The 19190-nt window shown below is 38.7% G+C and overlaps 1 protein-coding gene across 1 annotated transcript in view; it reads right to left on the bottom strand.

The window, feature by feature from the left end:
• Positions 1 to 19190, bottom strand: part of l(2)k05819 (transmembrane protein 94-like protein l(2)k05819) — an 809128-nt gene that overhangs the window by 25218 nt on the left and 764720 nt on the right. The window contains exon 29 of the mRNA XM_090377739.1: positions 1424 to 1594. Coding sequence (XP_090233865.1) covers positions 1424 to 1594 — 171 coding nt within the window. The remainder of the gene's footprint in view (positions 1 to 1423; positions 1595 to 19190) is intronic.

Below are 19190 nucleotides of genomic sequence, written 5' to 3'. Positions count from 1 at the left end.
GTTATTTGTGGAGAAAGTGTTAATGTAAGCGAAGAAGATTGCAACAGTTGGAGGAACAATACTTAAAGGAGATTTTGGAAGAATATGAACCTAAGGATGTTTTTAATGCCGACAAAATGGGTTTATTCTTTTAATGTTTACCGAATAGAACACTTGCTTTTAAGGATGATAAATGTTTTGGTGGAAAACAAAGCAAAGAAAGAATCACTGTGCTAGTTGGAGCAAATATGACAGGAAGTGAAAAATTAAGACTTTTAGTCATCGGAAAATCAAAAAACCCATGTTTCAGAGGCACAAAACCTTTGAAAGTTGACTACCCTTTAATAAAAAAGCATGGATGACAAGTGATATCTTTGAAGACTGGAGATTAAAACTAGACAAGCATATAACAAAAGAAAAAAGGAAAATTGTGTTGGTAACTGACAACTGTCCGGCACATCCTGCCAAACTTAAAAGTGTGAAGTTGTTTTTACCACCAAATGTGACGTCAAAACTCCAGCCAATGGACCAAGGCATTATTAAAAATTTTAAATTTCATTAGCGAAAGAGAATAATAATGAAGATTGTCAATGCATTATCAGAAAATAGAAACTTGGAGGTTACAATTAACCTTAGAGACTGCGTCTCTGAACTGGCAAATGTTTGGACAAACGATGTCACTGAATACACTATTCAAAGTTGTTTTTCGAAAGCGGGATTTGCATTGAATACAGAAGTCGAACAACAACTGGATGAACAAAATTAATTGCCCCTTTCACAACTGAAAAACTTTTGGACATTATTAGAATCGTCCGGAAACATTGAAAATGAAATAACACTAGATAGTTATGTTTATGTAGATCAAGATCTGACTACAACAGAACATCCAAATGAAGCTGAAATACTGCTGAACAGTGTTAGATGCGACCATGATCACGAAGAAATTAACGATGACGCTGAAGACGCATCAGAACAACCCGTAGAAAAGCCGACTCGCGAAAAAATTCACACTTTTAAAACGATTTGTATGGGTCTACAGTTTTGTGAAAATGTTCCTGATGATGTTTTTCATGCTCTGAACAAATGTGAGGTTTTCTTTGAGAATCAGACATTTTTTAATTGTACTGTGCAAACGAAAATTACACATTTTTTTAATTTGTGATACTTACCGCCGAAAATTGTGTAAACGTAATTTAAATAAGTGTTTTTGAAATAAAATACATTAAAAATAAATGTAGATTCATTTTCATTTTCAAATTAAATAACAATTTCTAATAAAAACGATATTCTCTGTATAACAAAATTTTTTTATAATGAATTATCGAATTCGTTATAGGGAAGTTCGACTGTATTTTTTTTGTATTTTCTGGAATCATATTATGGTATGAACATTATTACTTGGTCAAATTTAAATAAAAATACAACAGAATAAATAAAATCTTACTTGATCTCACGTTGCTTTACAATTTCATTAAGAGGTATAAGTACCAAAGGCCACAAGAAACCCAACAACCATACATAGTATGGTACATCATCTAAAATATTTGCAGATTGTTTATAGTTGTTCAAATGGAGTAGAATATCTAATGCGCTAAACACTGCTTGCAATAAAAGCCTATAAAGAGAACACAAACAGAAAAAGTGCTAAATTTGCATCTATAAATAAGTTTGCTATAAGATGTAAAATTGTGAATAGTTAATTCTCTTTTTGATTTTTATGTATACTTGTGAGATTTTGAATTCAAAACTGAAAAAAACAATATTTCTTTGAATTATTAATTTTTTATACCATATAAAACAATGAAAAACAAATAATTCATTTTTAACATTATTTTTTAACCATTATCTTGAATTACATTCCTTTACTTAAATAAATAAATATTAATTTACTTGAAGATGAATATATATATACAGATATTTACAACTTACATGCCCTGATTAACACATACAACATATGTCCTGAATAGCACAGAGGAGAGAGCGACCTGCGTCAATTCTTCTGATGCAAGGCTCACTGGTCTGTGTGTTATTCAGGACATAGCAAAAGCAAATTGTAATTAAAGAAAAGCTAACACCATAAGAATACAAATATCAAGAAAATTACATAAAAAGGTGAGTATTCATAAGACAACATTCATTAAGAATTTCAAAGAGCCCTTGAAAAAACTTGCTAGAACAGTTAAGATGATTTTTATTAGGGATCAAGGATGGTTTAATCCTAGTTTCTAGGTGGGGGTGTCATACTATGTTGGTCCAAATCAAGAGTGGGAGCCAGATTTATTGTACAGTTAAAGTCAAGAAGGGATTTTAGCTGAATGATCCTGTCAAGAAAAGAGCAATTAAGACTGAGGTAGATCTGAGATATACTGATAACCTGCTTTTGAATTTAACCATTTCAGAAGTGGGTATACTCAACAGAGAATAGTACTTTCTAATATATATACAGCAGGTACTGTCCCAGATTTCAGAGCTACATCATTGAAGGAAACAGGACACTGGAATGTATCGAAGGATAAGGTTAGGATTCCAAAACTATAAGAGAAATAAGGGCACCAATAATTTCATGGAAATAAATGAAATAAATAAATGCACCATTTGATTATACTTGGAAAGTTACACTTTAACTATGGTACATGACCAATTTATCTTTTATTTTTTTCTCAGTTATATCAAAAAATTCATTTAGTTCCAAGTTATGACTTACTTCTGGTATCACCATCCCTAAAATCTTCACGGATATTGACGCAAAATATTTATTTAGTTTGTGCAACCTGAACAGGTTCATCAATAGTTATGTTATTCATATCTATGTGGGCCAATGTAAGTGTTAACATACAGTAAGCCAGATTTGTTAAAGAGTTAAAGTTGAGAAGGGATTTTAGTTAAAGTTGAGAAGGGATACCAGTTAAGACAGGTAGGTCTAAGATATACTGATAACTTGCTTATTTACATTCATAATATAGAAAATGGGGATTCTGGGACAATGTACATGATTACAAACACAAAAAAAAAAAAATCACCCTCCCTAAAAACACCCCCTTTCCTTAAAATGGTTCATTTACCTAAAATAATATACAAAAATGGAAAAAAAAAAAAAAAAAAAAAAACTTAATATTTTTTAAGCAAAAAACGAGTACAATTTCTCACTTTTTAATAAATTAATTTCTTTTTCATATTTTATGCTTCGAAATTAATTATATGAGCTTTATTTTTTTCCCACTTTTCCATACCTTTATAAATTAGTTTCATTTTTATTTTATTGTAATCTTCAATATTTTTATGTGTTGAATCTATCTGGTAAAAAAACTTTAAATTCATTTATGTGAACAATTACTTTATTTCCTTTTTTTGTTTTTATTAATTCAAATTTTTTAATTGGATAACATGCATTAATATCTAAGTCTCGTAATTTTCTGATTGGAATAGACTGGAATTGTCTAATGTTTTGTAGTCATTTTATTAGTTCTATTTATAAAAACACAATATTTTCTCACACAATTTTTTTCAAATAATTTTTTTTTCAATTATTTGAAAATATTCAAGGGTTCAAAGATATCATAATGTAAAGAATGTGCAAAAAAATTAAGCCGTTAACAAGTATAATTATTTTATAGATTATGAATGGAGAATGACAGTTCAAAAATTAAGTATATATAATGTATTAGGGTAGCTAAGATTAGAGACAGGTGCATGTATACTTGTATGTACACCAGTGCTAGGAGTTCGGTAAATAAATTTGATGAATTTGAGGTGTTGGTCAAAACTTCAAAGGCAGATATTGTTGGGATAACAGAGACGTGGTGTCACACAGATATAAGGAATGCTGAACTGGAATTTGGGGAATACAGTGTGTACAGTAAGGATAGATAGGGAGGAGGTGTTATGCTATTGGTTAAGAAACACATAAAATCCAAGGAAGTGAAGCCAGTCGACATCGCTGGACAGTGCAGTGTCGAGTCAGTTTGGTCATAAGCATTGGGAGATCAAAATTGAGAGTAGGAGTGTTATAGGTCTAATGACTCTGATAAGTATAATAAACAACAGAGAAATAGAGTGGGCCAGTAAATCAGAGTGTCTTGTAATGGAGGATTTTAATTTCCCAGATATTGACTGGAATTTGTGGGTTGGTCACTCACACACAAGCAAGGCTTTTGTGGATTTTTTTCGGATGATCGTTTTCAACAGCAGCATGTTTGGGAGGCAAATAGAGGGATTAATACTCTTGATCTGATTATCAGTAGTGATCCTTCATGTATTAAGAATCTGCAGATAAAGGAACCACTAGGTGGCAGTGATCACAGTGTGCTGAAGTGGGATTTACTCAAAGAGGCAAGTACCATCTTCATAAAGGGAAGGGTTGATACAGTGGTCTGAGACAGTATTTAAATTCAATATGATGGGACCAACTGATGATGTTACCAACAGTAAATTCAAAATGGGAAGCATTCAAAGAATTAATCTTGGAAGCTACTAGTTTTCATAAAAACTAAGAAATATTGTTAATGATATAGGCCTAAATAGATGTCAGATGAACTCATTAGACATGTGCAGAGAAGAAAAATGCATGGGATATATATAAATTAACAGGTGACACAAAAGCCTGTGATAGATATAAGCTGAACTGTAACCAAGTCACAAAGGAGGTTAGGCAGGCAAAGGCAAATTACGAGAAATCTTTCGCAAAGTATGCAAAGAAAAACAGCAAAGAGTTCTTTACTTATGTAATCTCTAGAAGGAAGGACATGAATCAGATTGATCCACTTGATATCAATGGTTCAACTGTTGATGATCCTGCTCAGGTAGCTAACAAACTAAATGAATATTTTGCATTCACACATGAGGAGTTATTCAGGGAGGGGAATGCCAGAGGTGTATTAAACTCTGGCAGTAAGTTAGATAATATTGTAATAACTGAGAGTAATGTGGAGGAGAAATCGTTAAAGATAAACATAAGAAAGGCACCTGGAGTGGATGGAATCTATCCAGTTATATTAAAGGAGGCAACAAAGGAAGTAAGCAAACCCTTAGCCATAATTATGGGAGCTTCCTTGGACTCAGGGAAGGTACCCATGGACTGGAGATGTGCAAATGTGAAGCAATCCACAAAGGAGGATCAAAGGGAGTCACAGGTAATTACAGACCTGTAAGTTTAACTTCTGTTCCAGGGAAATTAATGGAGCATTGTAGGATCATCTAGAAAGATTTCAGTTATAGCTCGGACACAGCATGGTTTTGTTAAGGGGAAGTCTTGTCTGACCAATTTGATTGGATACTATGATGATGTGGTCACAAAGGCACTGGATGCACAGAATAATTTTGATATAATTTTTTTTTATTTTAGAAAGGCTTTTGATACTATTGCGCATGGAAAACTGCTGCAGAAATTGGAGCAGTGTGGCATTGGAGGCAGATTGCTACTATGGATAAAGGGATGGTTGAGTGGGAAAAGACAGAGTCGGTAATCAACGGACACTGCTCTTCGTGGACTAATGATATTAGTGGAGTCCCCCAGGGTTCAGTGTTGGGTCTATTGTCGTTTTCTTGTTTTCTGTATTTATTAATGATATTGATGATGGTATATCAGGCTTAATGTCCAAGTTTGCAGATGATGCAAAGGTTGGCAGGGTTGTTAATGACACTAATGACAGTACGCTGCTGCAACAGGATCTAGAAAAGTTGAGCAGATGGGCTGAGAGATGGTAACTGAAGTTTAACATTAACAAATGTAAAGTACTGCATATGTAAAGTAGTAACCCCAGAGTAATGTATCAACTGTGTGGTACTACACTGACAGTGGTAGAGAGTGAAAAGGACCTGGGGGTAATTGTGCAGGCAGATATGAAGTTTTCTGGGCACTGCAGATGTTCTGCAAGAGTAGCTCATGGTGTCTTGTCAATGATATACAGGAATTTTTCTATCAGGGATAAGGAGGTGATTATCCCCTTGTATAAGGCAGTGGTCAGGCCACACCTTGAATACTGTATATAGGTCTGGAGGCCTCATTTTAAGAAGGATGTAGAGCTGTTGAAATGAGTACAGAGAAGGGCAACAAGACTAGTGAGCATTAGCATTAGTAGAGGCATATGATGCAAGAAAGCAAGCTTATGCAGCATCAGCCAATAAAAAAAAAAAAAAAAAACCCACTCCCATTTCACCCCTCCGTTCGTTCAAAATACCTGTCCAGCTGAGCCTTAAATTTATTTAGGGTATCAACTTCCACAACAAGAAATGGAAGTCTGTTCCACCAACCAACTACCCGCTGGCTAAAGGCAAATTTCCGCACATTTATCCTACATCTGTCTTTCCTCAATCTGAATTTATGCCCTCTCAGGTGATTATTCTGAGCAAGAGGAAGAATCCCATTAGCACTGAGCATGCTCAAACCATTCAAGGCTTTATACACCTCTATCAGATCACCTCGTCGGTGCCTAGTATCCAGACACTGTAATTTAGCATTAGCATTAGTAGAGGCATTTGATGCAAGAAAGCAAGCTTATGCAGCATTAGCCAAAAAAAAAAAAAAAAAAAAAAAAAACCCCACTTCCACTTCACCCCTCTGTTCCAAATACCTGTCCAGCTGAGCCTTAAACTTATTTAGGCTATCAACCTCCACCACAAGGGATGGAAGTCTGTTCCACCAACCAACCACCCGCTGGCTAAAGGCAAATTTCCTCACGTCTATCCTACATCTGTCTTTCCTCAATTTGAATTTATGCCCTCTCAGGTGATTTTTCTGAGCTAGAGGAAGAATCCCATCAGCATTGAGCATGCTTAAACCATTCAAGGCTTTATACACCTCTATCAGATCACCTCGCTGGTGCCTAGTCTCCAGACACTGTAATTTGCAAAACTTAAGCCTTTCTTCGTAAGAGCACCCCCTTTGTTCCATTCACTAATCTTGTTGCCCTTCTCTGTACTTGTTCCAGCAGCTCTACATCCTTCTTGAAATGAGGCCTCCAGACCTGTATACAGTACTCTAGGTGTGGCCTGACCATCACCTCCTTATCCCTGCTTGAAAAATTCCTGTATATCATTGACAAGACACCATGAGCTACTCTTGCAGAACATCTGCAGTGCCCAGAAAACTTCATATCTGCCTGCACAATTACCCCCAAGTCCCTTTCATTCTCTACCACTGTCAGTGTAGTACCACCGAGTTGATACATTGCTCTGGGGTTGCTGTTTCCCATGTGTAGTACTTTACATTTGTCAATGTTAAACTTCATTTGCCACCTCTCAGCCCATCTGCTCAACCTTTCCAGATCCTGTTGCAGCAGCATAGTGTCAGTAGTGTCCTTGACAACCCTGCCAACCTTTGTATCATCTGCAAACTTGGACATTAAGCTTGATATACCATCATCAATATCATTTATAAATACAGAAAACAATAATGGACCCAACACTGAGCCCTGAGGGACTCCACTAATAACATTAGTCCACGATGAGCAGTGTCCATTGATTACCACTCTCTGTCTTCTCCCCCTCAACCACCCCTTTATCCATAGCAGCAATTTGCCTCCAATGTCACACTGCTCCAATTTGTGTAGCAGTCTTCCATGTGCAACAGTATCAAAAGCCTTTCTAAGATCCAAGTATATAATATCAAAGTTATTCCCTGCATCCAGTTCTTTTGTGACTGCATCATAATATCCAATCAAGTTGGTCAGGCAAGACTTCCCCTTAACAAAACCATGCTGTGTCTGAGCTATAACTGAAGTCTTGTCTAAATGATCCTGCAAACTTATCCTGGAAATTTGCAAACTTAAGCCTTTCTTCGTAAGAATAACCCTTTGTTCCATTCACTAATCTTGTTGCCCTTCTCTGTACTTGTTCCATCAGCTCTACATCCTTCTTGAAATGAGGCCTCCAGACACGTATACAGCACTCAAGGTGTGGCCTGACCACTGCTTTATACAAGGGAATAATCACCTCCTTATCCCTGCTAGAAAAATTCCCGTATAATATTGACAAGACATCATGAGCTACTCTTGCAGCCTGTCTGCACTGCTCAGAGAACTTCATATCTGCCTGCACAATTACCCTCAGTTCATTTTCATTCTCTACCACTGTCAGTGTAGTACCACAGAGTTGATGCTCAACCTTTCCAGATCCTGTTGCAGCAGCATAGCGTCAGTAGTGTCCTTAACAACCCTGCCAACCTTTGTATCATCTCCAAACTTGGACATTAAGCTTGATATACCATCATCAATATCATTTATAAATACAGAAAACAATAATGGGCCCAACACTGAACCCTGAGGGACTCCACTAATAACATTAGTTATGATGAGCTCCATTGATTACCACTCTCTGTCTTCTCCCCCTCAACCATCCCTATTGCAGCAATTTGCCTCCAATGCCCCACTGCTCCAATTTGTGCAGCAGTCTTCCGTGTGCAACAGTATCAAAAGCCTTTCTAAGATCCAAATATATAATATCAAAGTTATTTTAATAACTTTCCAACGCGTGGATTTGCATTTAGTAACTTTCGTTTTTAGGAAGCCAATGTGCGCAGGCCAATTTACCAATTATGGCTCTGTGCATGGCACAGGTCATTTACGTAGCACTGCATGTACATTATTCTCCCGCGCTTGGACGAACTCTAGTTCGACTGGTGACAGGCAATTGGAGATTTCAAAAATTAGGGCGGAGCTTTCAAATTGCGGCTATCCACCTCATGTTCTAGATAGATGTGAGCTTCAGGCTCACAAATTTGTTACGAAATCTAACCTGCCTCGCACCAATCAATTTATCTCTACTGCCTACATCCCCTATTATCTGGGCGTGTCGGAACATCTTGTTAGGATTTTGCGTCTCCATCATATACGATGTGTGCAACTTCCGGGGAGGAAATTACAATCCATTATTTCTGAGGTGAAAACACCTGTTCCTCTTTTCCTACGGAGTGGTTCCGTATACTGTATTACGTGTCTGGATTGTGGGGAGTGTTATGTGGGTGAGTCTGGTAGAAGATTGAAAGATTGGGTTTCTGAACATGAGGTGGCTCTGCGAACTGCTAATTTTGAACCCTCCGCAGTCGCCAAACATTATTGGGTTGAGCAGCAAAATCTTGATCCCCAACAGGATATTGAAATCGTCGACGATTCACGTGATTTCCGCCAGCACTTATGGCTCGAAGCAATACACATAGCCACCCATAATAGTACTATGAATCGAACGAGGGGAGTACATTTACACCCTATTATAGAATGTACTGTATTGCAGTACAATGAGCGCTGGCGATCATCACGTGTACATAATTCTGCTTTACTGACACCAGACTTATGCTTGCATTATATCATCAAAACCATTAATATATACTGAAGTACACCAGTCACAGACTAGCTGATGAAGAGGCATTTCGCTTCAAAAGCTACTATATATTTTAATGCTTTTATTATATATATTTTAAATCTTATCTTATTGTATTTTAACGCTTTTATCTTATTGTATTTTAACCAGTTAGTCGGTTGTCGCAAGAAACTTTGATGATATAATGCAACCCGACGCACAAGGCCTGTTTCCTAATGAACTATCTGATTTTTTTTTTTTTTTTTTTTTTAAAGTGAGCCAAATGAGATTTTATTTGTTTCAAGACTGGGTGAGATGATGAAGATGTATTTTCTATAGTAATAACAGCACTTAAAAAGTCAATATATATCATGGTCCACAGGTCAGATAAACTGATAGCATACAGTTCTGCAGCATAAACATTGCATTCAAATGGAAGGAAGAGAGAGAGACACTGTGGTAGTGGGAAGGACCACAGCAGCACCTAAAGATGTTTCCATTTTTGAGCCATCAATCTCAATCTGCTAATTAATGCTCTGCATGCCATTGTCAGATATTTAGGTTTTCAAAGGTGTGTTTTACCCACTGATGGAAATAATTATCACAAAAAAAGTATGTATATCTTCCATGGAGGTTCGACATCTATCTTTTGAAATCTTATTGAGCCAAATATTCCAACTTTTTATTAGTTCCTGTAATCTGATTTCTGCAAGTCAGATTTCATTTGGCTTGTTTCTGTAGTTAATGATCTGCTGTGGATCAAAAAGATATGGCCAGATTGGATGAGAGGGGAGGTTTCAGATTTTAGTTGCATAGTTGAACAATAGCATTTTGCTTGTAAGATGTAGTGGAGGTTCATTTGGCTCAGTTTAAAGCTCTGGGCTGGGGATGCTCCGAAAGCTCCTAGGACTATCCTAAGAGTGCTATGATGGATTAGATTAAGTCAGTATAAGGTGCTTGTTCTAGGAGTCATAGACAAGAGAGCCACAATTTAATTGGGATTGGATGAGGGTTCAATATAGATAAAGCAAGGATCAGCTCCCCAGGTCATAAGCAGAGATTACTCTAAGGATATTTAACTTCTTCAGGCAAAGCTCTCTTATATACTTAATGTGATTTAGAAAATCAAGTTTGCTGTCAGGTGTAAGTCCAAGGAACTGGATACTGTTAGAAATTAGTAATTGGAAATTGGTAACAGGTGATTTTCCAGCCAGATGTATTTTTTTTTTGCAGGCAGAAATGTATGGCAGTAGTTTTTTGTGATGAGAAGTGGAAACCATTATGCAGAATCCAGTATTCAATTTTATTTATAGAGATTTAAATTTGTCTCTCAATGGAACAAATTTACTGATCCTTGCAGATCTCCTTCATCTAGGACAAATGACTGAGTGAGTATGTTCTGTTTGGGGAAAGCTTTGAATTAGATGTGGCACAAAGACTTTGTCCCATGATTGCAAGTCTTGGAGTATGCCCTACAGCAAAGTGGTGTTAAAGGGTTTCCTCTATGGCCAAGCGTACCATGACTAAATGCTGATTTCTTATAAAAGCGTTCCACATGTTTGCTTCGACGTTGTTCCACATGTTTGCTTCGACGTTGTTCCACATGTTTGCTTCGACGTTGTTCCACACATTTGCTTTGACTCTGACCTAATGTGGACCTGTTTTTCTGGAAACCAAATGAACTTTTATTCATCAGTAACTGAGATTCTAGATACCATGTGAGTCTGTTGTTTATCAATTTTTCTAAACTTTTCCCTAAGCAGCTAGTGAGAGAGAGAGAGATTGGTAGTAGATTTGTAGGTCAGACAGATCCTTATCTGGTTTTGCAAACACTAGCATAATTGAATGATGTCATACACCGACGAGCCAAAACATTATGACCACCTACCTAATATGATGTTGGTCCTCCCCATGCAGCCAATCTCGTACCCGGCAAGGCATGGACGATACAAGATTTCTAAATGTGTCTTGTGGTATCTGGTACTAACACGTAACCAGCAGATCCTTTAACTCGTGTAAGGTCCATGGTTTAGATGCCGCAGATTGGAGTTGCTGTTCCAATGCGAACCACAGAAGCTCCATAGGATTGATGTCTGGGGAATTTGGAGGCTACGGTAATAGATGGAAAATTTTGTTCCTCATGTTCTGCAAACCAGTCTCGAACAATCCAGGCAGTGTGGCATGGCGCATTATCCTGCTGAAAGACGAAACCGCCAGAGGGGAAGACCGTTGCCATGAAAGGGTGTTTAGGTACAGAGTATTTTTGGGTGTACCGGCACCAGAAATTTACCCCATCTCCACATATGTTCTTTGTATCAAGGAGTGTACACTGTCAAGGCCAGAGGTTTAAAAGTGTGTGGATCATGTGTTGTGTAATATGTGCCCCTTGTTCAACTGGCTTGTTAGCTGCCGGGCCCCTGATGGGACCTGACGTTTACGTACTCCGCCACAGTAAGGCCAGCCAGGTGTTCCCTTAAAGTTTGCTCTGGCAGGTCCAGCCACCTACTTGCCTGAGATTTCAGTGGCTAAGACTTAAAAAAAAAAAAAAAAAGTTCTTCTTTTCTTGGGCACCGTTGGGATGGTATATTAGTATATTATACTCTGTTTAGAGGCGCTATAAGGGATATGCACTGGAAGGGATAATATTTCCTAATAGGTAGGGCACGAATTTTGGTGTTTTAAATTTGGACGTGTGGGGCACCTTTGTGTTAGTCTGGTGGAGGTACAAGTCCAGAAGTCAGATCCAGTTCGTTCATGTGTTGTATCTACTTCAGGTGGTCACTAGTTCAGAGTTTTTCAGTCATTTCCAGTAGTTGTTATTTTTTTTTGGTTTTTAGGAGCATTAGCAACTAAGGCCATATTGCTCCGGGATATGCGGTGGTCATTTCTGACCTTTCCGCATCCTCCGTATGTGGTGGTGACAGGCTTGAACCCCGGTCTAATCAAGAAGCGTGTGCTACGCACTGCTGCTCCTTCCCACCTGGCTACGGAGGCGCCATTTCCAGTAGTCACGTCTGTGTTTTCATAAGTTAGTGATCATGTGGCAGGGATCTTTGTCTTTCAAAGAGTTGGGATGGTATATTAGTATATTATACTCTGTTTAGAGGCGCTATAAGGGATATGCACTGGAAGGGATAATATTTCCTAATAGGTAGGGCACGAATTTTGGTGTTTTAAATTTGGACGTGTGGGGCACCTTTGTGTTAGTCTGGTGGAGGTACAAGTCCAGAAGTCAGATCCAGTTCGTTCATGTGTTGTATCTACTTCAGGCGGTCACTAGTTCAGAGTTTTTCAGTCATTTCCAGTAGTTGTTATTTTTTTTTGGTTTTTAGGAGCATTAGCAACTAAGGCCATATTGCTCCGGGATATGCGGTGGTCATTTCTGACCTTTCCGCATCCTCCGTATGTGGTGGTGACAGGCTTGAACCCCGGTCTAATCAAGAAGCGTGTGCTACGCACTGCTGCTCCTTCCCACCTGGCTACGGAGGCGCCATTTCCAGTAGTCACGTCTGTGTTTTCATAAGTTAGTGATCATGTGGCAGGGATCTTTGTCTTTCAAAGAGTTTGTGGGCAAAGACAGTGAAAGCCCGGTAATTATCTTCTTCTTGCAATGTTATTTCTTCTCGGTTCCTTAGCAAGGAGTTGATGCATGTGTATAGCTGACATCTGAGGTCCTCATAGTTGTCACAGTCATGGATAAGGTGCTCCCAGGTTTCCTCCTATCCGCAGTTACAGCTCAGATTGTGTGATGTTTAGATAGGTGGTAGACGTCAGAGTGCCCGGCACATAGATGACTGGACCCAGGGTATCCCAGCAGAACATCACCCAAAGAATGACACCGCCGCCACCAGCCTGTTTTCATCCACCGGCGCATCCAAGGTCCATCACTTCCCCAGGTAAATGACGCACACGTACCCGGCCGTCCACGTGGTGCAACAAGAATGTGATTCAGACGACTTTCTTCCAATCACTCAAGGTTCAGTTTCGATGCTCGTGTGCCCATTGTAGGTGCTGTTGCTGGAGAACAGTGGTTAGCATGGGCACTCAGAGCGGCCTGCAGCTACCAGCCCCATTTTCAGCAGGGTTTGATGTACTGTGTGTTGTGACACATTATTCCCATCACCAGCTTTCCAATTACCAGCGAGTTGCACCACAGTTGCCCTTCTGTTGCCACGTATCATCTGGCAGAGCCTTCGCTCACCTCGAGCATCGACAAGCCGTGATAGTCCAACACCTCACTGGCAGTTCGTGGGTTCCCCCTCCTTGGACCACTTTCGGTAGGTACTAACCATAGCTGACCATGAGCATTCCACAAGCCGTGCCGTTTCGGATATGCTCTGACCCAGTTGTCTGGCCATTACAGTTTGGCCTTTGTCAAACTCACTGAAGTCCACTGCCTTTTCCATCTGAAGAACAAGAGTAACACCGATTAACGGAGCTCAGTATCAGGGGCTTTTTATACCACATCCTGATCTGCGCACACGTCGTAGTTCACCTGCAGTTTCTTCGATTTTTTTCATAATGACTCACTGGCCATAATGTTTTGGCTCATCGGTGTAAAGCAGGATAAAAGTTCTCAGTGAATATCTGTTTGAAAAGAGTTAATAAAGAAAATAAGGCATTGTCATTTAGCTCCTGTAACAATGGGTAATATATCCCACTGGGCCAGCAGTGCTATTTGATGATTTATCCAGGGATTCTTGTAGTTTGTTCAATTCTTGGTTTTCAGCTCTCATTTTATATTTCTGAAAAGCTGGTTCATATTTGTATTTGGTCCTTGAGGTTGTCACAGACATTCTCTCTGATATGCCAGACAAGCTGTACTTGTAACCTGTAAGTCTAAAATGCTGATGGAACTGATATTCAGGTGACATTCAAGTCAAGTGGACTCAATTTTGGCGAAGTCTGGCCTGTCTGTGATAGCCAAATCCTCTGCTTGCACCTTCACGATGGTGGGATTGTTAGTAATCCTGGGTATAATCTCCATGCACAAGCACACGGTGGGTGACCACCCAGGTGTGGTACCCACACCACACGGATGAATGCCGCCCCCTGTGTTACCAGGCAGTACTAGGTGGTAGATGACTCTCATCAACCGGTGCAATACCACCACTTTGCTTATTGGAGGCTTGAAGTGGTGGAACCCATGTTTAGTCTCCAGAGCTAAGTTCCGGTCAACCCTTCCCCATCTCTTCCATCATGCAGTATGACTGATGACTTTTGAGGTTATGATGAACATCTTGGTGAGATCCAATCTTCCTTACGTTTCAAGGGTACAGCTCTAAAGCGGTGTTCGCAGGTCGGCCGCTAGTTACTACACTGGACCGAATAGTGACTGGAGGGAGTCCGATTAGTGTGTATGCGGGGGACATTGTCGAGGCCACGTTATGTCAAGGATCTGGGTATATTCTTACCACGTGTACGCCACATCCAAAAATTTCATTACTTCATACAGCATGTCCCACCCACCTTTTCTTACTATTGAATACACCATGAATTGTCAAATTAATAGAGTAAGCTTATCTGCGAAAAGACCTAAACTTCCCAAACACGTCCTAATTCGTTTCACAAATATACGTGGTCTCAATTCTAATCTCAATGATGTCCAATTCCACTTGCAGTCTGCCAAACCCCATGTACTTTTTCTGGCAGAATTTCAGAAATCGGTTGATTCAACAACTGATCATCTCAGTTGCCCAAATTATTCACTGTATGATTCCTATCACCTCAAAGGTGGTACTTGTGTATATGTCCATTCCCTGTCAGATTCTTGGTAATTTGGAATCTTCTCTGGCTTAAAATTTCTCTATCTCATTCTGTCAAATTCATCTGTTGTCTCTACCATTCTCCCAAATCCATTAATCACTTGGAGCTCTTTGACTTCCTCTCTTTGCAACTTGACTTTCTGCAGTCCAACTTTCCTAACAGTGAGGTAATTTTCCTTGGTGATTTTAATGTTCATAACTCCAGCTAGCTTCCATTTTCTAGTCACACCGACCCAGCTGGTTGAGATGCTGAGACGCAGATTGTTCATTTACCTACAAGAATACCGGACAATCTTAACCATTCAGCCAATCCGTTTGATCTTTTTCTCACAAACAACCCTTCTAAGTAGACGGTTGAAGTGAGAGGTCATTAGGCACCTGAGATCAAAACTTGGTGATTGCCTCTTCTCCAATGGAACCTTTATCTCTTGGCCATTCCCAACCTCGTATTGTTTGGCATTATAAGAATGCAAAATGGGATGACTTGCGAGATTTCTTTTCCTTGGTCAGATTACTTAAATCTTGTCCTTTAACTAAACCTTGATTTTTCCAATAAATGTGCTAAGGCTGTTCAAGAGAAGAACATTGCATATCGTAATTGGCTTGTTTATAATTCTTCAGTTTCATTTTTTGCCTAATCCAAAGCTCGCAACAATTGAAAAGCAGTTATCAATCAGTCCAAACTAGAGTTTGAACAGGCTAAGAGTAGAAAACTTGCTTCTTGCCGTAATGGTAGCCGAGCATTCTGGTCTCTTGCCAAAGCTATTGGCCGCAACTTTTGCCCATTTCTGCTCCCACCTCTGTCCAAACCAGACGGTTCTGTTGTCACTTCAGCCAAGAATAAAGCTGACCTGCTAGCATCACATGTTTCTTCCAACTCATATATTAATGAACTTGGTAAAACACCTCCCACCATTGCGCCAACACACTGCATAAATGCCTTATGACGAATCTTGATGCTAAGAAAGATCCAGGTGCCGATGGTATTTCTCCACTTATTCTCAAAACCTGTGCTCCTGAACTTACTTTGTTCTTTGACATCTTTTTTCATTTTCTTATTCAAAAGGTGTTTTTCCTTCTGCTTGGAAATTTGCTCATATCCAGCCAGTTCCTAAAAAGGGTAACAATCCCTCCCATCCAGTTATCGTTCCATTGCAATTACTTCTACTCTTTCTAAAGTAATGAACAAATCAATTAATGCTAACTCTTAAACTAACCAGAAATCTTCCATCTGATCAGTGATTGCCAGTATGGATTCCATCAGTGTAGATCCACTGGTGATATTCTGACTTATGTATCGATTTATGGACAAATTCAATGGAAAAGTTCGGTGAAACAAGCAGTTGCTCTTCTAAACAAGCTTCCTTCTTATGGTTTGCCAACTCTTTTTTGTAATTAGTTATCCAGTTTTCTCTCTGATCGCTCACTGAGGGTGATGGTAGTTGGCTCTCTGTCTTCTAACTTCTCCACTAATGCTGGTGTCTCCCAAGGTTCAGTTCTTTCCCCCACTCTTTTCCTTTTGTATATTAATAACCTTCTTCCATTGACTTGAAATCCTATCCATAGTTTTGCCGACGATAGCACATTGTATTCCACTTTCTATTTTGAGAAATCTTACCTTGCTCAATCAGCTTCAGCTTTTCAAAAATCTGCTACCAATTACTTAAATGCCGATCTTCAGGTAATTCCGCAGTGGGGCAAAGACAACTTAGTTGATTTCAATCCTTCTAAAACTCAGTCTTGTGTTATATCTCGCAAAAAGATTCTTCTGCTCCTTTGCTTATCTTTGGTGACACTCTAATTTCGAGGCAAAATGATATATCTCTTTTAGGGATTACCCTGACTTCTAATCTCTTTTGGCACAAGCACATTGCAAATATTGCTTCCTCTGCATCTAAAAAACTTGGTTTTCTCTTTCGCTCTCGGCACTACTTTTCTTCCAAACAGCTGTTCACTCTGTACAAATCGCAAATCCACCCTACCATGGAATATTGTTCCCACATCTGGGGTGGTGCCTCCAAAATGTCTCTCAGGCTTCTTGGTTCCATTGAGAAGAGGGCAGTTAGGTTAATTTATGATTCATCTCTAACAGAGTTGCTCCACTCTCTGTCTCATAGATGTACTGTTTCTGCTGCATGCTTCTTCTGCAGATATTTCTATGGGCACTGTTCTGAATTTGCTTCTATAATTCCCGCTCTCTCTTTCAGAACAGTCCGAACACAAGCCGCCACCAGCCAACATCCATTTACTGTCCAACTGCAAACTCACAGAACCAACTTTTCATCTTCCTCGTTTATTCTTTCAACTGCCGTTTTCTGGAACAACCTTCCTTCATATGTATTTCCTGAAAATTACAGTCTACCGAAGTTCAAGTCTAATGTCAACAAATATCTTCTTTCGTCTTCTCAACCTCCAACCCAAGCATGGTACTAAGTACTATAGGTTCTAATACCTCTCGTGTTTGGGGTTTACATAAAAAAAAAAAAAATACAGTTTTAGCAGACATTTGGGAAAAGGTTTCTGCAAGGGTTTTAGCTATCTCCGCAGTGAAGGATAGATATTGTCCTTTTCACCTTAGAATTGGAGACTGTCACAGAGGATCTGCCCTTGAATTGTTTGATTTTTTTTCTCCAGAGAAGACTGGGATCTGTATCTTTGGTGTTGGTAAATTTAGCCTAGGACTCTTTTTAGCTTCTCTTCTCATGTGTTGTGCTTATAATCACTTATAATTAAGGATATTAAGGGTGATTGGATACTTTTGGAATAAATTCCATGCTTTAGTCTTTTTTTTTTTTCATCATTGTAGGCTTTCCCTCAACACCTGGATTCTCGGTATTAGTGTGAGGTATGGAAATAGTCACAGCTGCAGATGTATCTGATCTGTGATGTACTCAGTGATATTATCAATTGACTGATGTTGGGTAATTCTGTTATATGCATCTAGTGATATGCAGGAAGTACATTTTGCCCAGTTTACAGTGGAAAATTTCCATTTCAGCCATGTTTCAGACTGCAACATAATGTAGTTTGCCTGTTGTTTAGAATTTGAAAAGTATTGGGAAGTGGTCACTATTAAGCAGGTTGTCTAATACCGACCACTCAATGTTTCGAAGTAGCTTGGAAATATGGCATAGTTAGGACAAACTGTATTTAAGCGACCAAATTTTTGGCACTTATATTCACCTTATAGAATTTGGGATGTATGGTTGTACACGACGTTTGATGGCGAGCAAATAGATTAATAAACTGCTGAGGTTGATCTTACAGATAAATTCACATAAGTGTGAGAGCCAATGTTTAGCAATGAAAGGTTATGCCTGTTAAGGAGAGATTCAGTTAATTGTCCACATTTATTTATCTGGAGTGATCTCCACAGTGCATGATGCACATTAAAATTTATTTCTTTTTCATCTATAAATTGCATAGTTTTAACAGTGTTTACTGTGGTTTCTTTCTTGAAAAGCGATTCCAATAGGATTACACTGCTTGATTAATTCATGAATATTGTTATATTGCTTTGCATGCCTGTACTATTAATCTAACAGAGAGAGATGTTTACTGTGGTTTCTTTCTTGAAAAGCGATTCCAATAGGATTATACTGCTTGATTAAGTCATGAATATTATTATATTGCTTTGCATGCCTGTCCTATTCCTCTGAATGATGTGGTGCATTATTTGGTTTTTCCAGAAGAGGATGAGTCAGAATGTTTTTGGAAAGCAGACTGCTTAGGATGATAAATTTTTGATTTTTCTTTTCTAGAAAAGGTTGGTCATCTGTTGTCTGTCATCTTCTGTGTGTAATTCTAAGGCCAATTCATTTTGTTCAGATTGATATCAATGTCCATGCATATAGTGTCAGATTGGGTTGTTTCAAGACCAGAGTATAATAAAAAAAAAAAAAAAAAAGAGCATAACAAACATCCTTTGTGGAGGAGTAGATTATTTGGCAATGGATTTCTATTTAGAATGTTTTTTCTCTGTTAACTTGTTTGCTGTTTCAAAAATCGAGTGGTTGTATGTAAGGTTTGGGGTCCATTGAATAAGTGATGTGTTAAGAGGGATTCAGAAATCTGTTTGAGTGGCTATTGTTTTCTTGCTGTTTCTTAGATAAAACTGTATATGTTAGTTATGGTGAGTTCATCAGAATTTGTTTC

Source organism: Mastigoproctus giganteus, chromosome 7 (genome assembly GCF_048544385.1).
Source record: "Mastigoproctus giganteus isolate SK-2022 chromosome 7, ASM4854438v1, whole genome shotgun sequence".
Classification (NCBI taxonomy): Eukaryota; Metazoa; Arthropoda; class Arachnida; order Uropygi; family Thelyphonidae; genus Mastigoproctus; species Mastigoproctus giganteus.
Note: the sequence above shows the minus strand (reverse complement) of the source record. Positions and strands in the feature narration are given on the sequence as shown.